Source organism: Drosophila bipectinata, chromosome 3L (genome assembly GCF_030179905.1).
Source record: "Drosophila bipectinata strain 14024-0381.07 chromosome 3L, DbipHiC1v2, whole genome shotgun sequence".
Lineage (NCBI taxonomy): Eukaryota > Metazoa > Arthropoda > Insecta > Diptera > Drosophilidae > Drosophila > Drosophila bipectinata.
The window spans coordinates 10,203,048-10,228,183 of NC_091738.1; the positions used below are offsets into that span (position 1 = coordinate 10,203,048).

The following is a 25,136-nucleotide window of genomic DNA, read 5'->3' on the forward strand; positions in this document are numbered from 1 at the left end:
CATTTTGACTAGAACACGATTAAATAAAGATCACAATATTCCGTAATTCCCATTCTCTAATTCAGATTCAATGCCAAACCAAATCAAACCATAATCTAGTGCGAATAAATACTTAGAATACAGTGAACCTTAGCTAAGTTATATACAGGATAACGTGAGATTAAACATTTTAGCCTTACAATAGCTTTGGGACTAGATACGAGCTTGCTCTACATTCTTTTTGTTCTTTTTTATCTCTTTAAAGTATACATTTATTTGGATTTGAGCTTAAGGTCTACTTTTGGAAAAAAAAACAAAAGAGTACTCCAGGTGGTCTATGTTTCTGATGGTGCTGACATATGTATAGTATATTACCCGTATTTTACAAGATCTTCCGAAAACTATATCTAAACTTTAATGAGCTTTTTGTGCTGCTTCTATTTACATAATTATTTTTTGATTCAAACGGACACCTCCCGGGATTTGGGCTCCCTTCTGCTCAGGAGCTTTGTCCGGACTTCGTCCTTGTTTAAAGAGGACTCTGTCTTGTTGGTTTTCTTGAGGTTGACTGCCTCGTAATCACTGCCACTTTCATCGGCAAACTGGATGTCGTCTAGAGCCAGAAACTCCTGCAGATCCCCCGAGGACTTCTCTACCGCCGTCTCCTTTTCCACATACGAACCTGTCATGGACTCGTTGGGCTCCTCCTCGGCCTCCAGTTTCTGATGCACTGCAGCCAGCTCGGCGGGTGTCTTGGAGCTCCTGCCGGAGCGCTGTTCATGTTCCAGGGAGTTGGAGCTCAGGGACAGAGCAGATTGGATCTGCTGCTTGGACTGGCGTCGCTGCTTCCTGGACATGTACGGAGTGGGCTGCTTATGGGGCAGGGACTTGCCACCCTCACAGGGTGAGGTGGCCTTGGAGGGGCGCCCACTGTTCGGTGGGGATCGCTCCTCAGAACTGGGCGTGTTATCCGCCGTGGTGGACTTGCTGGATTCTGTGTTGCTGGCCGGGCTCAGATAGTGTCCATACTTGGGCAGCTTGATCTCCTCGTACAGCGGCTGCCGTTCGTCCCTCTCCGGATCGGGTTCGGGCTCGGGCTCCGGTGTTTTGTCATCCTCCTCCCGTTCGGCCACCTCCTCGAAGGGCGGAATCCAGACCAGATAGGCCGGATCCATGCCCAGATAAGAGCCCGGTGCCGAGCCGGCGTTGATTACATTGTAATCATAATAATCCATCTCCAGTTCCTCCTGATTTCCCAACGAGAACTCTGAGCCCGGTCTGGCCAATAGCTTCTTGCGATTCTGCTTTTCCTTGGACTCCTTGGGGTTGCTGGTGGTCCTGATGGTAGCAGTACTAACCACACTGGCAGCTGGAGAATAGCATCCCTGAAAACAAAGAAAATTTAATTATTTTAAATGAAAATCCATCTCTTGGGAGGATCAAATCAGAAACCTCTTAACTCACATTTGTCAGGGAAGAGCTGACACTTCGTGACCCAAGGCGTCCGCCCAGCCGCAAGGACTCCGTCACCGAGTGCAAGGAGCTGGCATCCTGCAGGCTCTCATCCAATCGAGAGGATAACAGCTTCAACGTTGCCGCATCGTAGCGATCGGAGTACTTGCTCAGACGCTTGCTGTTCATCGGCGGACTATTGCAGAGGGAGCTCATGCCCGAGGATATAATGGACTCAGTGTCCCTGGCACTGTCCTTGCCACTGGCGGGCTCCAGTGCTCCACTGTCCTTGGACTCCTCTGCCGGGCTGTGTACTCCGGCTAGTTCAGCTTCGGCGGAAGACGGTGATCCGATCACACTGCCCGCGCCCAGAGAGAGACGATCTGGCGAGGAGCGCTCATTGCGGAGGGTAAGCATAGACGCCGAGCTTCCCAGCTCCTTCATTTCATCGCTTTAGTTTTAAAATATATTAGTTTTATACTCTGTCCTTAATATAGTTTTTAAGTATTTACCATTTGGCCAGCATGGCCTGCGGATCTGTATCCTTGAACTCCGTCTCACTCGTCAGGTTTTCGGCATCCACACTCTCCCGCAGGATTGAGTGGCGTAGGTGATGTTTGGGTCGCATCTTTACCAGATATATCACCTCCGAGAGGAGGGTAGTGGTGGACATGGCCCGAGAAGGAGGTCCTTGTAGAGAAGTCAGCGAAGCCCTTGGGGTATGCAGACGAGAACCCTCATCTTGTCTTCTAGCCACGGCCAAGTGGTATTTCCGATAGCGCACCACATACTGAGCGCCTGTTTTTATTTAAAAGGATATTAATATTTTTATCCTTTATCCTTTAACAATTTTAGAGTGAAACTTACCCAGGAGAGCACTAATTACGATAATAATACTGGCAAATATCATGGCGCTGAGATGCACCAAAGTAAATCGGAGTCGCGAAAAGGCCTTTTGAGAATTAGTCCGGCTTTTCCCGGAGATCCTTGTGGCTGCCACTAGAGTGGGAATGGTGTTATTGCCACTGATGTTAGCTGTGAGGAAAAATACTCCTTAATACATCACATACCCATAGATAGGAATATCTTAAGTCTATACATACCCAACAGCTGATGAACATTCGCCATAAAGCCTCCGGTACATTGGGCATCCTGAACCGCAGCAGAGGATGTATTCCCCGCTTGGCTATCGCCCGCATAGAACTCCACCAGAAGCTGTCCCCCGGTAGACTCCACGGATACGGGGATGCCGCCCTCGCCAGTGGCTCCCTTGAGGACGAGGCCACCGCCATTCAGCTCCACCAGAAGTGTGGAGGAGAGGGAAGGACCGTCGCGTACTTTTATGTATTGAGTGGCGCAGGGTAATCGAAGGAAACTAAGCGCCAGGGCAATACTCTCCTCGCCGTCCACCTGCAAGGAAATGAAAAGGATTCTTTATTTGCCTCCGTGTGTGTATGAACATGCGGAAACTGGTTTGGTTTTCGCATCCCAACCCCCATGCCTAAAGCCAAAGTGGGTCAGGCGCATTCATCACCATACAGTATCCATTTCCAATCAGCACATCCCCTCTGCTTATCGAACGTGCCAATTGCCGGGTCTAATCATTCCAATTGTGTCCAGTGGTTGGGGAACCTGTATACCCTTTTATAAAAGGATACCGACAGCAGGATACCCAGTAATTAATAGTTGAATTAACTTTTACAGTATTACTGTTAATTTTGATTTTCTTTAACTTTTCTTTAGAAATTTCTCTGCATCTCTGAAATAAATTCATTCAAAATCAACTTATCCTTTTTGGAGAAAGTTCAACCCATCCTTGGGGACGTTCAGCACGCATTGATAGTTTCGAGCCTGGCCAAAACGCCTACCAAGTGGGGCATTTATTATGCATGAATTGAGTTCAACCCCCCAAAAGGCCGAGCGAGCCACTCGCCTCCACCCGTCCTCCGCATCCTGGCACATTAAGTGGAGGTCCTTTGTCACTTTTTTTTGGGAAGGCAGCCTCTGAGGCGTGCGGAATTTTATTCATGGACTTCTGAGTGCTTGGCATTGTTCGTTTTTATAGTTATGGCTCCAAAGGCAACTCGAAAGTTGTTCAAACTTGACCAAAGGCCAAAGGGCAATTTCTAGTTCTTTTTTTTCATCTGGCAAGGTGACGTACCTGTATTAACCAGAAGGAGCGGCCGGGACAGCTTTGTGTGGCTCCGGCAATGATGCGTTTGGGCTTCGAGGCGCCCAGATGGACAATGCAGCCGCAACGACATCCGGGTCCAATCTCCTGGCTCACCTCCGTGCTATTGGCTTTGGCCATAGATGTTCCAGAGGTCTCGTAGATACAGTCCCATGTATCGGCAATGCTCTTGCCACACTTTTCCGTCTCCACCGAGGGTCCCTGGAAAAAAGAATAATAACTATGAAGTAAGTAACTACAAAGTTAGTAACTATGAAGTAAGTAACTATGCAGTAAGTTACAATGAATAGTTTATAGAAGTACCAAACCCATTACTAAATATAAGCTTATTGATTTACATCATTGCAATAATTTTTATTAAATAATTAACATTTCGAAAACTAAAGTCACTTCTAGTAGAAGAACTGAACCTCGTAGTCCTCCTCTTCCTCTCCCTCTTCCTCCTCGGTTGCTCCGAAAAGCTTCGAGGACGAGGCCATGGTATCGGCCGTAGAGCTGGGCGCCGTCTTCTTGACGTCCTGTATGGAGGGTGATACAGCCAACTGGACGGGTCCTGGCGGAGGGGCAGTGCCCTCGGAGCTTTCCTTCTTGACAGAGACACTGCTGCTGGAGCCCTCCGGCTCCTCGAGCGGCTCCTCCTCAATCTCGATGGCATCCTCCTCGCGGGACGACGACACATATAACGTGGTACCGAACTCCACATCGATGATGTTATTTTCGATGCCTCGCAGCGTCGGTGCGGCCCTGTCCAGGAGTCGCTGCTTTTTGAGATGCTCTGGTATTCCCAGTTCCGGCTCTTGGTCGATGACCTCACTGCGGAATACATCAAAGGGCGTGGGCTTGGGGCGCTGCGGCATGAAGCCCATTTTTCCGGGTGCGTACAGGGAGGAGGTGGCACTCCCGATGGAGCCAATCGACGGAGTTCGCGGCAGCTCCTCTGAATGGGAACTGACGATGCTCATCAGCTGGGCGAGCAGGTCGCCGCGTTTCAGTTTGCTGAGAGCCACGGCCTCCTCACGAACATCCTTAACCACTTCGGGCCCATCCACATTGGCCTCTTCCAGTCGCTCCGGGTACACCTTGACTGCATTCTCTGACACAATGGCATCCCTGACCGTACACTTGATTTCTTGGATCATACCACGCAGCCGGATGATCTCGGTCTCGTGCTGCTCGTGAACGGCCACCAGATTGCGATTCTCCAGCTCTGTGATCTCCATTCGCTTGGCCAGAGTCCGGAGCTTGGCGGCCACATCCTTCTGCTTGACATTCGTGCAGCGCTCCTCCTGCATGTGGGCTTCGTAGGCCTTGCGGAAGCGCAGCACCTCCACGTACTTGGCCTTGAGTTTCTCGTAGTTACGGGTAAGGCCCTCAATGATTTTGATCTTGTTCACCGAGTTGCGGACTAGCTCATTCTTGATCTGATCCAGGGCGCTGTACTGCTCCTCCATCTCCTTGTGCTTGTCCTTCTGGTTGGTGAAGGCCTGCTGCAGCTTTATCTGCGACATGACCAGCAGATCGATCTCCTTCTGCAGGGCGATGTTCTCGCGGATAAGGCGACGGGTGTAGCCGGCATTCCGGATTTCGCTGGAGCGCGTGAAGTCCTCAGAGACCTGCAACAGCTTCTGCTCCACCTCCTTTTTAAGGGCGTCCTTCTCCACCACTGCCCGCTGCTCCATGTTGTACAGGGCCTCCTTGTGATCCTTTTCCTTCTCCTTGAGATCGGCTTCCTGGTCGTCGAACTTGGCCAAGAGGACATCCCGCTGGATGCGAAATTCATCCAGGGAATTGAGTTTGCCGTTGAGAAGCTTTATCTCGGAGGTCAGCTGGTCATGCATGGCCTTGTATTTGGCCTCCAGGTCGCTGATCTTCTCCTGGGCGATTTGGTTCTCCTCGTCCCGCACCTTGGTGATCTCCACCAGGCGCTCCTCCAGCTCCGTAATCGAATTGTTTCGCTCGGCCAAAGTCCTCTCCAGGTGGGCGGCCACATCCACGCCATCGCTCTCCACCTCCTTGAGCTTCTCACTCAACTGGATGTTGGACTCGTCTACGGTGGACAGATGGGACCTAAGGCGGGCCAACTTCTGGTTCAGATCTGTGATGGTCAGCTCGTAGAAGGTCCTGTCCACCTGGTTGACCTTGTTCGGGTCCTCCTTCTTCTTTTTCGCGGCCGGTTTTGGCGGCATCTTGTTCGAGTATTTTCTAACTTGACAGTTTTAATAATTTAGTATGACTACTGTTTCTTTCTGTGATTTAGACTGAAATTCCATAGGACTTGTCTGTTTCTGATTAGGGGAATGAATATAACAACTAGTTGAGGAATCGTTGCCAAGGATATCAAAGCTCTACCAAAGCTTGACAATAAAAAAGCTATTCATTTCGGTTGGAAAATTAAATACAATTTTCATTTATTCCCAACATAAATCCCATGAATACCATGAAACATTTTTCCGCTTTAAGACACTTTAAGCCTAATAGAAGCCTAAGCCACTAATTTCAGGTTGTGGTGCCCGGGCCCGGCGTGGTCACAAAAGGTTATTCCCGATTCCCGTGTTTTCTAAAAGCAAATAGAGCCTGCCGTGCCGTGCCGTGCCGGAGCTTTGTTTGATTAATAGCCCGTGGTGCAATATTTGTATACACACATGCCAGCAACGCCTCCCAGCTATTCTTTAGGGGCCAAATGCAGATTGTTATGGAATGGTTTTCAGTTGGAGGGCACTGATGGGGGGATGTGGAGGGCACCACCCACTCCATTGTCACAGCTTCCAGAGCCGTGTAAGAACTACTCGCAATAAGTGCGAAGAACATTTAAAAACTTTGACTGTAATTGTTCCGAACAAGTTGGTAAAGTACGGGCAAATGTGCCCCTATCGCTGGATGTTGATGCCGGAAGTTTTTGGATAATGAAATGCACGGTAGGCGGAGGAGCTCCCCATCCACTGCCTCACAGTCTTTCCATTCCACGCTCAACAAAAGAAACAAGATAAAACGAAGCGTAGTAGGCCGACAATTGTCGGAAACGCCGTAAATTCCCCACGCAATCTAGAGCAAGTGTCGCAGTGTGGAAACATGTTCGCAGACATCCAAAACATCCCAGCACCCCAGCACCTAGATCTCCTCCATCCAGACCTTCTCCGCCTCTTTCACAACAAAAACAATGGAATAGTTCCACTTTGCCCTAATGAGGGTATACTACATAGAAAGAAATTATCTAAATCTAAATTTTATTAACAAGATTATACTTTGGAAATCCTTAGAATGATTTTTAAAGAGTTTTTTGAATTTTTAAGAAAATATTAATACTTCTTGAAGTCTTCAAGTTAGTTATTCTACCATTTATTTTCTTCTGTGTACTCTTCCCTTGTGAAAATCAACCCGAAACTTATCCCGTGGGTGACAGACCTCCCCCAAGACAGACTCGAACGCAGTTCACCCATCGTTGGATATAGTTGAGGAGCACTTATTGAAATAGGGCGTCTTGGAACCGCCCCCTCGCAGATGTGCGCGTATTAATCATTTCACTGAGCACTCAATCAAACTTCACTATTAAGTTTATCAAATCAGGTGGCGTCAGAGGTCGTTCAGAGGTTAATCTACCGTATTGGGTTACATACCTCGCAGAATTTGGCTCCGTATCGCGGGGGTGGTGAGTCGCAGAAACGATAACGATTCCTGGTGCCCCCGAGGCAGTTGGTCGAACATGGAGTCCACTCGCTCCATGGACCCCAGCCCCCAGTGTCCGAATCTGTGGGAATGAGAGCAGAATGTCACAAATTAATCCACATAATTCATTTAATGAAGAATGAAGCAAAAAATTTAAATGGAAAATTGTTAATTCAATTATTTCCTTTTCATTTTGAAAAGGAATGCAAAAAAAGGATGTGGTTTTGCTTTAAATACTATATTTATTAAATGGGATTTTCTTCATTAATGTTGTGGTAATAATTGGGGATAATTAATTGGATTTTTAATCTTTGCTTTCAATCAAAATAATTAGGATATTTATGAAAATAAATAATTATAATATTTAATATAAATTTCCCTTGTATTTTCCCTCCCAAAACTTACCGCTCACGGGCAATGTAGGAACGCAGTCCATCCGAACATCGGCCACCGCTCCAGATATTGATTGGCTGACGTAGACAAAGCAGTACTCCACGTACTTCTCGTAGAATAGGTCGCAGGAGAAGTGGAGCGAGTGCTGGCTCTTAACCACACGCTGCTCGGCGATGTAATGCAGGGTGGTGGGTGGCTTCAGGGAGGCCACGTCCGCCCGTTGCCTGGCGTACAGACGCACCCGGTCGCCCTGCTCCAGGATGCAGCCAGGATACTCGTACAGCACCCCGATTCCAGTGTGGGGATCGCACGGAAAGATGCTGCGGGCGTACACATTGAACACGAACTCATCGCTCCAGTCCACGCTGAGCAGCCGCCGTGTGGTCGGTACATTTTGGGCCGGAATCATGGGCCGCAGTTGGACGGCATAGTTTCCGGCCAGGCCGAACAATTGGCAGCCCAGATGCAGGGTCTTGTTTTTGGGAAAACCTCGAATCTGCTCGGCAAACAGGACATTGGCCAGACTAACGTTCCGGGCGCAGCTTCGCTCCTTGCCGCAGTAAATCAGCTCCAGCCAGAACTCCGGCAGGGCCAGGCTGCCCGTCTGGTTGCAATTTACTTCCGGAAACCGTAGCATCACCTCGACCGGACTCCGCGGATAGGTCCTCAGCCGCACAGGACTCACGATCATCTCGGCACTGGGCCACCGCACGTCCAGGGTCTGCAGGAGGCGCTCATCCTGCGCTGGCACTAGAGTTGTGGTCCGGATCTCGCTCTGATTGGTGCCCAGCGGATCCGGCGTTATGGTCTTCAGATTACTGACCACCTGCATTTCGTAGCGTCCGCCTTTGAGGAATGTCTGGCAGGGCACTGTCACCTGGGTGACATTGAACCGGGGATCCGGAAACAGAGGGATATTCTGAACCACTTCCTTGCGACGCCTCTGCAGGACCACCTGGCTTCCGTTGGAGGAACTCCCCTCGATTAAGTCCTTTCCCTGTCCCTGTTCTGGCGTTGGAACGTCATCAATGATTTTGCTAATGACTAAAGTGCTCATTATGGAGTTCTTGTGCCCCGTCGAGTCCTGGCTCAAGTGTTCGTCGGGCTGTGCGGTTGTTCTGTACGGCATGTCGTCCTCATCCTTGCCATTGAACTGGATCTGCACATGCAGGTCTCCGCTGAGGGCGGTGAACGTACTGGGGGACATCAGGCGACCCTTTCGCACAGCCAGCACGTGACCTTTTGTCGAATTGGAATCACAGCAACACCATATGGAAAGCAGAATGGGAAAGATAAAAATTATAAATCTTTGTAATTTATATGGTGGCCCCGTTTCAAGAGGCTCGGCTCTAGGACTATTGTTGTCATCGCCCTCGGTGTCCTGGTCGTGTAAATTGAGTCGCACATCCCACAGCTCCCTCGGGTGCAAATTATGCAAGCAAAACAAAAACAAGGGACTCTTATCCTTCATCTGGATACTGAAGATTTAATACTCTTTTTTACTTTTCCTAAAATAAATAAACTTTTTAAAACTGAAAGGCTAACAAAAAAGGATATCAGGCAGTGCCGTTGATGTACACTTGCAGTTATGTTGGCCATTGGATCCTCTTAAAAAATTTAAAAATAATTACCAAGTTTTTATCTTAAAAAACATCAAAGTTAAAGCATTAAGGATTAATCAGTTGCATGTATGGCATAAGATATAACAGGACATAAATATAAAATAATAAAACCAAATAAAAAAAAAAAAAAATTTTAAATAAAAAATTACTCAAAAAAAATTATTATAAAAAAGTACAACAAAAAATTTAAGCAATAAAAATTACAACAACCAAATACTACAATAAAATCTTACAACAACAAAAGCAAAAAAAAAAAAAAATTTACAAGAAATAAATAAATATTTTTCCCCGATTTTTCGGGCCTGCTTAAGTGCAACCTATGAGAATCGAGGAGGAGGGCGCTATTTTTTAATTAATTTTTTTTTTAATTTTATTGAATAGTTAACAAAATAAAGCATCTTCTGATATGTTATCATACCCAAAAGAACGGTAAAATTTTACCCCTCATTACTATTGAACTTCCGGACGCCCATACAAGTAGGCAATAGAATTAGAAGTGTTTACATTTTCAAATTTATAATTTGTAAAAAAACCGGGTTTCCTTTAGAAATTATAGAATAGTTATGTTGTATTACAAGCTTTGTAAGTTTGTATGCTTGTAGTCCACTGTATCCTTTCAGGAATATTCATTCAAAACAAAATATTAACTGGAAATTTTCCATGTTAGTTAGTTTGTTTGTAAAGTCTTTAAGTAAAATACAAGCTGTGTAACCTGCATCATAAAACAAAATTTATTATCCTAGCTACATTCTGCCCTTCCCTTACCCTCAAAGGGGATATTGAAACATAAAACTCCTCTTCTTTTGTTTGAATATCAGAAGCTATTATACAAACTTTAAGAGAACACCATGCGTATACTTACTATACAACTAACTTTGGCACCAGTTTTTGGCCAAAAGCACATTAACTTTTGTGTAAATTTTACAGAACAAAATTTGTATGAATAAAGGGACAAATACACAGTTTGGTTTATTTTACCTAAAAGCAATTTGTATTCACAAATATTACGTATACGCACAGAGTTCCAAGGGAATCGGTGCAGATATTTATTTAGTCAGTCCCAGTCCGAGTCCCAGAAATGTGTCAGAAGCAGTCAGGAGCACTGCTGTATATGAGTTTTACTCACTTGTCCCACTTAATAAGAGCAACATTATGGATGATACAATAATTTTCCACTTGACTACTGATTTTAGGCCTGATGTCAGCATCCCGATGGTCCTCTTTCTGCGCCTCCGATTCGCCATCGTATTCTTTCGCATGTCCTTTGTTTTTCTTGTAGTACTTGTTGGTGTTGTTGTTTTAGCCGTCGGTGCTTCTGTTGCCAATTCAATCAGAGGTGTCTGTCTAAGGAATCTCCTCCCGCCACTCAGGCTTCCATCGAGCCCGATTCTGCAGGTTCCACGTCGCTGGCACACATCCTGCGCGAATGCTAGATGACTTCTGTCCCTTATAGAAGGCGTGTCATTTGTTTGGCTCTCATCGCCAAAAGGAAAGAAATCCCACTGACTTGACGTTGGCCTTTCTTTTGCCGCAAAAAATTCAGCCTGCCAGGCATATCCTGCAAACAAAATAAGAGGCAAAGTTTGACGTTACAAAAAGATACACAAATCAAATGCAAGATAATTCTGACTGTCTGGATTCTGATTTTATATACTGACATGCACACGAAATGGACAGATTTTGAATTTAAATTTTTTAGATTCATAGTTGAATTTTTGCGAGCCAAAAAATTGTGCAAATATTTGCGAGCTTCAAGAATTTCTTTCATTTTTAGGGACAGAGTTCGAAACTGTTTGTGACTCTTGAGCTCTAAATTGAATAAAACTGCAGCACTCGAACTGCAAAACTTTCTAAGTATTTTTCATTTATTTTAATATTTTTCATTTTTGCTTAAAATCCTTTATGAAAAATAGCCAAAAAATTTGTGTTTAAACCACAAAATGCCATTGTGTTTTTACATGAATCAGCAGTCTATGAGCTGAAAGGCTCTATTCGCTCTCAATACAAAACAAATGTCATTTGAGCCAAAAGCTTGAAAGTGAAGTCCCAACAATAAAGAGTGTCAATGGCCCCTATCAGAGCATAAAACATCCCCAACCCCTAACCCAAAAAAAAAAAACCCTGAACCCCTCACATATGACCTGAGCAGGCCCAGTGCCGGCGTATCTTGAAAGGGGAGAACAAAAAAAAATATAAAGAAAAACACAATCAACCCTCATAAATTCTTAAACCAATTACAAGTCGTGCACGAAACATTTTTATGGCGATTATTTCCACAATTCAATGCAATTTCATCGAAAGTTATGGTCCAGGACAAAAGGAAAAACACAAACATAAAAGAGGAAAAGTCAGGACAGGAAATGACTAGACGCTACCTTCTAAAAAGCCTGACAATAGGGGGATTTGTAGATAATGGAATCATATGAAAATAATGATTTAATTTATCTATGGCAATTATACAAAAACACATTTAAACAAGTTATTATAATAAATCATAATTTACCTAAAAAGCCTTTAAGTACCTCCATTAAATGTAATATATAATCCCATTTTTATATTGTATTTTTTGTTGAGTGTGTGGCCTATGGTTTGCCGATGTAATTAAATAATCTACCACAAATAAAATATTAACAACATTTTTGAACAAGGGTCTAGGACGGCGATATATCACCGGCTGTCAGGATGCGGTGGGCGAGGAGTTCAGTAATTTGCTGACTGACATGCACATCTAATTTCTGTAGTTTCAGTTTTTCGATTCATCACAAAAGTTCTGCAGTTGGTTCATGTTGTGTTAGCGCATGAAAGGAATCCTTTCCGCTGCCTACAGTCAGCACCCCTGACCCCTGGACCCCATATAGACATCGTCATTAGCGAAATCTGTCGCGTCACTGGGACACGGACCCTCCATCCACCGTGACTTTAATTGCGGACACGCACGGTTCGGAAAGGGCCGGTCCGGCCAGATGCTATGTGGCCTACATACATACAATATGTATGTGTGGGCAACATTGTTCGCCCTCGCGCTAATGAGTTGGTCCTGCCAATTGCCACCCGAACACATACAGGCAGACACCCCGACACACACGTGTATCCTGGCGCATTAAACCGTTTTGAAATGGGTCCCAACAACAGTTGGTTGTTGGCTGTTGGATGTGGCGAAGGCCTTTTACAGCCAAAATCATCGGGCTGAATGACCGATTTCCCATAGATATTCGGGGGCGCATTTCAAACTACCCATTTCAATGAATGGGAAATCAATCTAGTCCCCATTTATATTGTTCTTCAAACTCAAAGTGACATTAATCGGTTTCCATTGGGAATTTAATATTTGTTGTTTTTTTATGGTTAATTTTAAGGATTTATGAAGTTTTTATATGGTTTTAATGTTTATAATAGATATTAATATATCTATAATGTCAATGAATCCATAAAACCCTGTTTATAGACTTCTTAAACTTTCTAAAGATGTATGAAAATATTTCATACTTTTTCTTACAAATAAAAAAATTCTTAAACATTGAGAAATATGGTATATCATATAGTGTATTTGATAAAGCCATTAATTTTCATTAAAACTAATCTCTTACACCATTTATTGTTTTTGTTTTGAACATTTAACAAAGAGTTTAATGGATGCACTTCAAGTACTCCCATAAATTTAAAATTAGTATTCCCCAGAAGTTTAACCAAAATCGAAAACGAGGACAGCCCTATATGAATTGGGAAATTCAGTCCGGCCCATCGGATGGAAATCCGACAGAATGTGCAAATAGACCGACTTACAGACAAATCCCATGGTCATCCTGGGAGAGTCCTGGGCAAGTGTGGGAAATGTAGTGGAAACAAAGCACAGGGCCAGAAAACAGAAACAGACATTTGCACCAAATTGAAAGCAGAGAGCCCACAGAATTGTTTTCTATTTTTTTTTTTTTGTCTTCAGCCCCCATCCCTCTATTTTGAATTGCCAAAGTTTCGGGGGGGAGGCTTAGAGGGTTTTGTCTAAAATCGAACTGTTCAATAGTGCAGGGCCAGGACTCATCAACATGATTATCGTTGTCGCTGTGGGCGATCGGAGGTCAGAGAGCAATGCGTGTGTGTGCCCCGGGGAGGGTTGGGGCATCAGAAAACTATTAACTGCACTATGCGGTCCTTTGAAAGCAGCGTTATCCTGCCAACCAGTTACCACCCGCCGGAGAGCGCTAATTCGTTAAAGTAGCACTGCGAGAAATATAAATGGGTTTTAAGATTTTAATAAATGATATGGAAGGGTGAGATCTAGATTTTTTGTAGGAATAAGAAATATTTCAATAAATTTTAAGGGGATATAAGAATATTTTGTCTAATTAACAAGTTGATCCCAAAGTTAAGCAAGAAATTGTAACGGAGAAGCTTACATATAGGAAACCCTCACCTTTTAAGCTAGAAATTCTTTCGTTCTTATTTAAATTTTAAAAAAAATATTTCTATTTTTTCATTAAATTAAAAATGTAATATTATTTTCATGTGTGGCCAGCCTAGGCATGCGAAATTGTCGCAGCGCGAAAAATCAAAGCGATGGCGGCTCGAGAATTATGGTGCATGCCTCTCCGGGAAATGGCCGGTCCCGGAGTGTGGGCGAGGCCATGTCCAGGGGAGTGGGACCAACGGGCAACGGGGAGCAAGCTAGTCCTGTGCTTAGAGCTCTATCCCCGATAGACAAAATGTCAATGCCCCGGAATGGGTGGCGTGTGGCCAGCTACGAGTATTAGTACTACCACCCCAGAACCCGCCCCCGTTATCGCTGTTGCCTCGACGGAGGAGTGCTGTTATTCATTATACTTTGTGGGCAGAAAGCAAATTCTGTTTTTGGGGTGACTCTGTGGACTCACACACCCGCGCACACACACCCCACCCTGCTTTAAAAATGTGCAAAAATTTTCATTTTTTTTCAGGCACAAAGTGAAAGGAGAAAAAAAACGCAAAGTTTGAATATCCAAACATTTACATGCTCTGTTTACTCTTAATCAATGGCCAAGGATCCCCAACGAGCTGAGTCTGCACTTAAAAGTCCATTTCGACGCCCGCATGCTGCGGTGCTCACATCCTGACCGCCACCTGGTGCACCCCACCTGGTGACCACCAGATGGGTAAATGGGTTAAAAAACTAAAAATAAAACCCCTCACAATATGGTACAGGTATGTACGTGTAGTACTCCCTGTTGTATGTAATTACCTGAAACGGACCTCGTTCGCATACAAAGTGAGGACCTGGCCGGTGTCCAGAGCCATTTGCTCATTTGGCCAAATAATAAAGATAAGTAAATACGAAAATTGCGGAAGTCAACTCAACAAGGAGCTCGGGAAACCCCATGTCCTGCCACACAAAAGGCAAACAAAGAATGAAAAGGTAGATCTGATTTTACATTTCCCTTTTCATTCCGAGAACCGAGCGAGCTGCTCTTTGTGAAAAACCAAAAACACCCGCAAATTGGTTTAGTTAATGAATGAGAAAATTATCTAATGGGAATCGGGGTTTCTTTGTCCAGCTAGACATAGTATTTTGTTTCTCGTTTTAAATTTAAAATGCTGACCTATCTTTCCGGATGCTATTTAAGCAACACCCACTTGGCAAGCTCCTTGTGCGAAGCCACAATTGGATCAGCTACCGAAACAACTACTTGGAAGCACAACACCCGAAACCAAAAGGACAAAAATAAATGCTCTACAGCTCGGAGGGTTAAAGCCCCACAACAATGTGAAGAGGGCGGGGCAGTACTTATACTTGACACCAAAACCACAAAAAGTAAATATAAAAAAAAGAAAAACTTTAATGACTGCGGCATCAACCGCAGAATCGTTCGAGTGAGTCCAGTAAACAGACCGCCTCTTAACGCGGTTACGAACAAAAAATACAAAGGAGTTTAAAATTATAATTTACTTGGGACATTAAAAACGCAGTACTTATGTTTATTACACGCTGCTCCACTTTTAAAACGCAATAAATATATTTATAGACGGGGCGCATACAGCTAAGTGTATATTAACAAGGAAAGGATGCTTACTGGCTGAGCAAAGCTTTTTAAAGAACCATTTTTTTTGTTTCTGGATTTGAATGCAGATTAGTGGAGAATCGATCCAAGAATCATTTAAGGTACTCCGCTCAAGAATCCGATGAGTTTTGGCTTAGATATAGCCTTCTGGGTGACTCAGATGGGCATTTCCGCTCTTTTTCGGAATTTCGAAGGGGACCCCCCAGAAAATTTGAGAAAAAATCTGAAAAATATTTTGTTCCTGGATTTTAATGCAGATTATTGGAGAATCGATCCACGAATCATTTAAGCTATTCCGCTCAAGAATCCGATGAGTTTTGGCTTAGATATAGCCTTCTGGGTGACTCAGATGGCCATTTCCGTACTTTTTCGGAATTTCGAAGGGGACCCCCCAGAAAATTTGAGAAAAAATCTGAAAAATATTTTGTTCCTGGATTTTAATGCAGATTATTGGAGAATCGATCCACGAATCATTTAAGATATTCCGCTCAAGAATCCGATGAGTTTTGGCTTAGATATAGCCTTCTGGGTGACTCAGATGGCCATTTCCGTACTTTTTCGGAATTTCGAAGGGGACCCCCCAGAAAATTTGAGAAAAAATTTCAAAAATATTTTGTTCCTGGATTTGAATGCAGATTAGTGGAGAATCGATCCACGAATCCTTTAAGGTACTCCGTTCAAGAATCCGATGAGTTTTTGCCAAGATATGGCCTTCTGGGTGACTCAGATGGCCATTTCTGTTCTTTTAAAAAAAAAAATAATATCAAAAATATTTTTTTTCAGGATTTTAATGCAGATTAGTGGAGAATCGATTCACGAATCATTTAAGATATTCCGCTCAAAAATCCGATGATTTTTGGCGAAGATATAGCCTTCTGGGTGACTCAGAAAGTTATTTGCATGCATTTTCAATATTTTAAAGAAATGTATAAAAATCACTAGGAAAATTCCTTCTGATTTTATTAACAAAGACATTTAATATTAAAGTACCGCATTTCTATGGATTGAAATACGTGTAGAAGCAGTGTCCTTTTCCATTAGCTTGTGAATGTTTTTATAGAAGCCATTTTATTTGAAGAGTCTTGGGAATATTTTCATTGCGTGAGGCCATTTATGATTTTCGAACAATGGTCGACCAACACACTAGACGAAGCCTTTGGGGGACTGGCTGTCCCCCGACATGGGACTGGCGATTGAGCTCATCAAAGTGGAGGAGCAGTCTGGAAACCTGGCGAGGCGAAAATTATTCCAGACTGCATCCTTATCGTGTTGGCAATTTCCACAGGACTAACCCAACACATTTCGCGTGCACGGTGCAATTGACATTGACGGTGGCGCCGGGCCACCGAGTGGGAAAATGTGGTGCTACCTCGCCCACCCACTCGCATTTTCCCGCACTCGCGACTCTAGCCTCCCGAAAGCGCCCCCACAAACTTGCAACTCTTTCATCAGAAGTTAGGTGGGATCCTCGACAAGCCGCAGGGTAAATAATATGTATATTACAGTCACCGCCCCATGACGAATGGACCTCCCCAGGAACCCCGACAACCGGGAGAGCATTTAGAAAAGTTAATGGGCAGTGCCTAGCCGAGGTGGAAAAACCATGTCGGAATGCAATCCGGTAATAAAAGTACTTTAATCCTTTAAGTGAGAGTACTATATGTTGGCTAAAATTTAATTAATGGTTTACACTAATTTCTCTTGGTACTACTTTTAATCGCATAGTTCCAGAGCGAGGATTTCAGAAAGAAGAGGCTGCTTGTAATTCTAAGCCTGGATTTAATAAAGTTTTCTTTCAGTGGATGGCTCAGTCAGTTGTGCATGAACACGAAGGTACTTCATAGGGCGCCCCGGGGCCAATGGCTGGATTGCATGCAGGTGGACATTAAAGGGAGTCCTGCATCCATCTCGGCGCTTCCCGTTCCCGTTCCGTTCGTCCTTTTGCCACGTCTCTGCCGTGGCAACACTGTAAGTGCTACTTAATAATTGAAGGCCCAACGTTGGCACCACCACAGAAACTGTCGGACCCGGACCCGGCACCCGAGCTGAACTGACTTCATTTTAATAAACGTAAACGTCTGCGACGTCTGCACAGGAAAACTTAGTGACTAGACCGCAATCTAAGACAGCCACAGTGGACTAGACAGGGCCAAAATGCGGGTTTATTCCAGTCTTAAAATATAAAAGTCATCAAAGGTGTTTAACATTTTACTGCAAGTCTATGTTAGTCATAAAAGTGAGGTCTAATATTTAATGATAGTTACAACTACTTTCTACTGGAACTCCAAATTTCAAGCAAAAGTTGTTTAGTTCTCCCAAGTTCTCCCTTAAATATATACAAAATAAGACTACATATTCTTGACAATTTCGACCAGTGTCTAGGGAAGCTACAGATGCAAGCCGTGTCAGGACGGCTGCGAGTGGGGCGGGATTCTTCCACTAAATGTGCACTTAAATCAGTCAGCCACATTGTCGGTGTCCGCCTCCTGTTGTCTGTGCCACGAGTAGCTCTCTGTGCTTTTGCTTCTGGAACGCCCCCGGGTGTCATGAGTCTTGGTCTAGAGTCTTGTGGCTGTCGTCTTTGTTTCGTGCCATAAAGTTGGCTTCAAACAGCAGCTCAGCACTAGGAATCCGCATCCGTGAGATACACACGTATCTGCATATACAAGACATGGGGCTTATTAATTACCACTCTGAAGTCAAATGAGGTCTTATCAATGAGCTCAGGATTTTCACGGTATTAGTCACTGTCTTTAAGTTGCGAGAATTACTCTCTAAGCCATCTATCGAAGAATATACCATACAGATACTTCAAGAAGCTGGAAATCTAATTCAATTACTACAAACGAAGTCATCTTATAAATCTCAACACCCACAATTTCTCCTTCTCCTCCATGTGACTGCAAAAAAAGCGATAATTTTTATTAGAAATTGAAATTGCTTTACATCTTCAGAGATAAGAAAACCGCACAGACTGTGCCCAGCCCGCATAATCTTGAATAATGCTCCTCAAATGTCTTTATATGGGAAAGAATGAATTACAAGCAATTTGCTGCTGACCCAGATTTATAATTTTCCATCCGGCGAACCCACACGTCCGAATAGATCGGATAAACAACATACATCGCCATATCGCCGAATCAGCGAAAAAAAAGAAAGCGAAAGGGCGGATTATTAGGGTCGCAAAAGTGGAAAGTCTCTGCGTTGATTTTCGATTGTTGAATTTCAGGACTATTGCCGGATGAAGTTGGTCCTTTCCCTTATCGGCTGGCAGACACCACAAAAATGAAGCCAAAATACATATATTCATATTTGCATAACTCTGCCATTGAGTCCTGTGGAGCAATGTCGTCGCTGGAGTATATCTTCCCGTTCTTACCCCTCAGGACGTAGTATCCTTTTTATTTTTTTTTGCTGCGCACTTCCAAAAGTGTATGGGTGCGGGTGGGCTGGTGTGTGTGTATTTGTGGTCGTTGACGCTGAAACAGCTGGATGTTGATTTGTCAGTTTTTATGGCAGCCTTTCAGGCGCCAGAGCCTTCAAGCGGACGAAATCCATTAATCGATGGCAACGACAGGACCAAGGAGTTCATTAAGCAAATCGAAAGAAGCGGCGCCAACTCTTTTTGGTCAGCAATATGTTGGCCAAAAAATAGCCAGTCAGCCTTAATTAATTTCAGAAACGAACCGACAGAGCTTGAAAAAAAATAAATCAAAATCATTTATAGAAAGTCTGTGGCTTTTATTTTCTTGTTTAGTATTTTAATCCACTACAGAATTCAAAGCCATGCAGACACTAACATTTGCATAATGTTTATTTCATTTTTGCTTATTTTTATAGCAATTATCTAGTCTGGCTGGGGAATTTATATTGAAAATATCCAACCAAATTGCTAGGATATGATTTAAACGGACACCATATTGCGTGACCAAAATGTATTATTTCAAAAGGAAAATAAAGCCCAAAAAGCTAGGCACATAATTACTGCACTTTTGTGGCTTTTGCCATCGGCTCGGCAAATATTGACTGGCCAAGGGGATGTAGTCCCTGTAATTAGTTTCTCAACTGCAACTGCGCCCTTTTGAATACCCTTTTTTGGGAAGTCCCTATTGCAAATTTTGAAATAAATATTTATTTTTTAATTATTTGTGGCAAATAGTTGCAATATGGCTAAAACAAACTATAACTCGGTGACTGGACTATCTGTACATTCATAAATCCTGTCTCGCAGTCTCTCAGCGTAACCATTAAGAGGATTTTGAAAATTAATTTCCGATAACGGCTTTGGGTTGGAATGAATAATGCCGAGGCATTGAAATTTTAAGCGGCATTATTTGCGCATTTGCTTTCGCATGATTTGTTGTTGTTGATTCTGCGGTTGTGTTTCACGGCCCTGGGAGCTGTATTCTCGGCATGATTAATGGAATGTACACCCACCGACCCACCCTATCCTACGGGCAAAACACCCTGCCCAACACGTCCATTACGATAATGAGCAGGGCCCAAAGCAGGGCTTCGTTTCAAGAATACGGCTTAAATTGGAGTACCAAAAAATAGAGCATTAGAAAGAATGAAGCCCAAGGGTTTTAAAAAAAATTACAGGCTAGACAAATTTAGAAATTCTATTAGTCAAGAAGATCTCGAAGCTCCTCTAAATATAATTTGTTTAAAAAATATTTAAATTTGAGAAAGATTTCCAGTGTAAACCAAAACACATATTGCAAAATATTCCAATTTCATGACAGCACGTTGAAAAGTAATCAGCCAAAAGCAGGTCATTTAGTTTATTTTATGAGCGAGTATCTGTATCTGTTCTGTATCATTACTGTATCAGTTCTGTATCATATCTGTATCATTCGGCAGATGACCAACTGAAGGACTCCGGACAGACTCCAGCTGCCCGGCAGCCCATCCATAATTGAGCCAAGTGTCCGGCGGTGGATCTAATTTAAATAAAAATTGTTCTCATTATATTCACCATCACGTGCCTTGTAGGCATCAGATGTAGTTGGAAATATGGCGCCTCAGCCACCTCAACCATCACCACATGGTACACTCTATATACCCAACTTCCACAACAAACCGTCTCCCATCCAATCTCCCTACCCCATAAAATGCTTGTGGACCGGGAAAATTGTTTTTTGGGGAGGTGGTGGAGGCTTATGACACGCCATATACAACTCCTGCTTCCGTATCCTAAAACTGGGGAGCATAATGAGCGGAGAAGGAAGCGACAGGAACAAGCCTATGCACTTGAAAAAAAAAATCAAGAAAAAAGGATCTAAGATAACAAAGACTAGGATTTTTTACTACGATAAGAAACAGTTAGCCCTAATATTAATATTTATTCAGCAACTACATATTTTTTCGCAGTGTTCTGAGGTTAGCTAGGACACAAAGGATCCAAGGAAGAGGTGTTACCGTATTGGGGCACCTCGTTGACTTCGATTTATGTTTGCTGCGAGCCGACAGCCTCGGAAGGTAAATTAAATTTGCGTTTTTTTATTAGGAAGTATTTTATTTAATCGTACAGCCTTGTTTTTCTTGCCACGTGGAAGGGCCCCCCCAGTTTCTGGCAAAGTACCTTGAGTGTTATTGTACCTGCTCCTTGATTATTTGCCTTTCTTCAAAGACACACGCACTCACACGAGCGAGGATTTCTTTTTTATAAATTTTCTCCTTGGGACACACAGACTTACACCGGAAATGGGTGTTTATTCTGTTTCCGTCGCGACAGACGAATTCCATTGTCGCATAAATTGCAAATTAAACCTTAAGAATGGTGTGAGAGTAATTGCGTATGTGGCTTTTTTTTTTGTGTTTTAGCTTATTTTTCAACGTTTAGCGGAAAATTAAAATGGGAGTTCTTTCTGGTTCTGATAAATTGTCTTCTTAAGAAATGGTATTTATCCAGAAAAAATGGTTTTTTAAAGCGCCTTTAAAGCGCACCACATACTCCAATTCCACAACCAAAACCAAAACTATTTAGTAACCTTCAATTGCCACTTTCATTTACTGACCTAATAACACGAATGTTGAATTAATTCAATTATATTTTAATTATGTTAAAGCTGCAATTACGAGTTGCTCATTATGTGCTTTGAAAATTGCGTATACGCCGTGTGTGCACTCAATTCGATGTGGCGCGGCAAGTGCAGACATACGTTGACACGAAGTGGCCACAATTGCATTTAGCCAAAAACTTGAAACGTTTACGACTGGCAAATATGCCGTGACAGGACGAGCTGGAAAAGGATACACCGCTGAAGCAGACAAGTCGCTCCAGATGGCACATAACAGACACTTAAATGGCAAAAGTTAAAATTACAATTAAATACAATGCTGTGGGATGAGGGAGTAATGGTGGAGGGCAAAGCGAAGCCCATGGTTGTCATTCCGCACGGTCATCGGATATCCTTGGAGTAACGGCAACGGCAGCAGCAGAATTGCAGAAAAAGGGCAGCATTCCACTGGCCAAGTGCAAACAACTCGCCAAAGTGAAGCCCCACAGAGCTAAGTAAATTGTTGGCTTAACAAATTGCTAATCCACTTTCACTTGATCTTGGAAGGGGGCAGGAGAGCAGGAGAACGAGGCACCGGCTGGTTCACCGAATGCATTTGAATAATTCCCTCAATAGTCGAGAGTTGTTCATCAAAGTTGCAGACCAGCCATTCAAGATTGCAGACCCGGAAAAAATCCCCTCTTTAGCAAGTTTTTCGCTTACATCAAAGGAAATGGAATTTATCTGATATGATTATGTTGCACTTTCATAACAGTTTGCGATTTAATCTTTGTGCTATGGTCTTAAGGTGTCCCTGCCGAACTTAATTTCATCAAACCAAAGTCTGAGTGGAAATATTTAAATTAAATTGCTCGACGAGTATGTGTGGACGGACGGACGAACGGCTTTCATCTCCTTGAGCTGTGCATGAGTTCCCTCTGAAAGGTCATTTCACTTGGCTTTCAAGGAAATTAGTTTTAAATTAATTAAAAGATTTTCCCATAACTATGCGCTGCGGCTGTGGCTGTGGATGTGGCTGTTGATGGTGTTGCAGAAGTGAGACCGTCAGTCAGGGAAAGAATGGTAAAACTTGGATAATCATCCAAACCGCACACCGCCCACCCACCACACAGGACCGCCTTCTTTCCGAGCGGTTTGCTCGGTCGGTGGCCTCCGTTCTCCGTTCTCCGTGCTCCACTCTCCCCCAACCTCCCCCAAAAGAATTCTGCTCACTTTTTAATAGTTCACAAAAAACCCCCACCACGAAGGAGTGGAGCCTGAACAGTGTTTAATGCTACAAATACTTTGCCGAAGGCGGAATGGGGTGCCTCTGAAATTACGCAGCAGGCGTAATCCGGAAAAGTTCTTCGGCCTCGGTAGTCAAGTTCTTTCCGACTTTTAAATAGTCCGTGAGTATTTGTTTGCCTTTCAACTTTGTGCGGCAAAAGTGTCGTTTCTGCCCCATCAACAGCAATTGCTTCTGCCTCATTTATGATTTTCTATCATAAATGCAAATCATTTTAAGGATATGTACTATTTCATTATGAAAATATCCAAAATATACAAATATTCCAAATCCATTGAAAGTTAATAAACAAATCTTCTTGGGAAGCAGAAGTCAACTCGAGGGACTCAAGTTACTAAATAAACATTTTTGCCAGCATTTGTATGTTTGCCAGCCAGGACTGCAAAAGGAAAAGGCAACTAACCCGTGAGAAAGGATTGGTTGGCTATCCATGGACATGGCCATCAGCTGTTATACTTTCATCCCCAATTTTCACAGTTTATGTTGCAAAATACAAAAAAATAGACAGGGAAAAGTTAACAAAACATTCTAAAATGCTGGCTGACTTTACCATCAAAAATGTTTCTTTAGTAAGCCAGGTCGTCCTGTTCCTGTTTTCTCATTTATTAGAAAAGTTTACGTTTCTAATTTTGGCTTCAAAAATGCATACTTTAAGCTGTTGCTGATGTGTTGTATGTGTTAATGATTAGGACTACAGGATTCATAATGAAGGTAATTAAAAAAGTTTCCTGACATTTGATTGGATTTAAGCCATAGTTTTAAAAACACCTATATTTTGGTGTGTATGAATAAATGTTGAATATTCGTGAGCTAGAAAGATAGTCCCATATGGGGTTGTTTTTACCAATTCACCGTGCTTCTACCAGGTTGGATGCCAACCCCCTTCGGCACTCCGGCAATCTGCTGCGCTCTCCAATCGTTACCTGGCCCCTGATTAATTTAGTCTGGGTCTCACTTTGTTCTGTTTTTCTTTTCAGGCAGGGCTACCCACAGGGTATAGCATGACATGTGTTCTGGTTCTGGAGTTGGGGGCCGAGTGGGTGGTTGGGAGTGTTGGGGTGCATTTCTAAGCGAGTCAAATTGAATGCAACCAAGACCTGTGACATCACAGGTCCAAGGCACGAGTATACCCATGTGTATGCATATACATAATTAGAAAGATGTTGTTTTTTTGTATATTTTTGAGCCAGGAAGTCCGGTAAAATAAAAACAAATAGAGATGCTTTTTATTGCTTGAATTGAAATCAGGAAATGAAGAAACATTTCTTTTTTTTTAGATAAAATCTCATTCTAACTGCGTATGAACATATGTTATATTACCTCACTATCCAGAATGATCCTAAATCAGAGCACTCTCCTTAACTTCATTTAACACCAATATGGTTGAAACAAATCTAATGCCAAATGGCAGAGGAAGCATCTCAAAGGATTCTGGGGAAATTAAAGATATCTGACGGATTTCCATTGTCAGTCTTTTCCGAGACCCTTTCTGCTCGGCAATTGACCGCCTTTGTACTTGACAGAACCAAGGGAGACAGGCCAACAAAAGGAAAATCGTCCTCAAAGGAAATTCAATTTAATGGATTTTAAATGTTCTGTGGGCTCGAACCATTGACTATACCCTGTAAATCCAAAAGGTAACATTAACATTAAATTGTACTTACAAGCCTGAACTGAACAAAACCATAGAAAAACACTACCCCACAGGATGAGTAAGAATAATATATCGATCCATTTATATTCTAGAGTCCTGCTTTGTTTACATATATTATGTATGGATTCCTCACACGCAATTTCGGAAAATATTGATTCATTTTCAACTTCAAAATATTGATATTCGAAAATATGATATAGGATTATAATTATTATTGTTTGAGTTCCTTTTAGAGTCTAGTCTTCCTTCGAATTGATTATCCCATACCTGTCGTCGCCGTTTGGAAAAAACACCCCGAATTGTATGCAATTTTGGAAACACCACCAAAAACGAGAGCGGGAATCAGACCGCCAGACACTCGTAAAGGATTCTTATGAATGAACCAGCCGGAATCACGTAGGGATCACTTACCCGGCACACAGATATACGTTTATTGTTGGCAGTTCACTATTGTGTCCACATATGTAAGTATCTCTTGATAACTATCCTCCTTAATCCGGAAATCACTTTAATTTGAGTTCAAATATCGAAGCCAGACAAAGACCAAAGCACTCGTTATGGCCATTTGAAGGGCCTTTGTTCACTTTAGGCCATGGCCATATTCACCGGCCAGGCTAGCAAAATTCAATTTTGACAATTTTCAAGTGACACTCCACTCGGCGGCACAAAACAACGGAACAACTTCATTCGGATCCACTTGAACCACAACGAGTTTTACAATTGCATCCGGATAGGACGACTCCTAACGTGTGAAGTTGTATACAAATCGGAGCGGAACGGAGCACACTTTCATCCACGTACAGCGACGACAGCAAACTGGTAAGCACGCGACTTTGAGCCACCGG

The 25,136-nt window shown here is 43.1% G+C and overlaps 2 protein-coding genes across 3 annotated transcripts; both read right to left on the reverse strand.

Annotated features, from left to right (window-relative positions):
* Window positions 1–261: 261 nt before the first annotated feature.
* Window positions 262–25,118, reverse strand: gogo (golden goal). 2 transcript variants are annotated; one of them, XM_017248451.3, is made up of 10 exons: window positions 24,703–25,118; window positions 10,427–10,858; window positions 7,691–8,917; window positions 7,237–7,367; window positions 3,593–3,823; window positions 2,535–2,841; window positions 2,299–2,466; window positions 1,944–2,229; window positions 1,444–1,882; window positions 262–1,364 (listed from the first exon to the last, which is right to left on the reverse strand). In XM_017248451.3, the coding sequence occupies exons 2-10, from the start codon at window positions 10,557–10,559 to the stop codon at window positions 441–443; spliced, it is 3,846 nt and encodes a 1,281-aa protein (XP_017103940.2). In that variant the 5' UTR covers window positions 10,560–10,858; window positions 24,703–25,118; the 3' UTR covers window positions 262–440. The 2 variants fall into 2 exon arrangements, with proteins under 2 accessions (XP_017103940.2, XP_070136534.1); XM_070280433.1 differs by lacking the exon at window positions 24,703–25,118 and adding an exon at window positions 24,559–24,687.
* Window positions 3,977–5,896, reverse strand: LOC108130116 (cilia- and flagella-associated protein 157). The gene has a single exon (XM_017248456.3). The coding sequence runs from the start codon at window positions 5,806–5,808 to the stop codon at window positions 4,015–4,017; it is 1,794 nt and encodes a 597-aa protein (XP_017103945.2). The 5' UTR covers window positions 5,809–5,896; the 3' UTR covers window positions 3,977–4,014.
* Window positions 25,119–25,136: the final 18 nt, after the last annotated feature.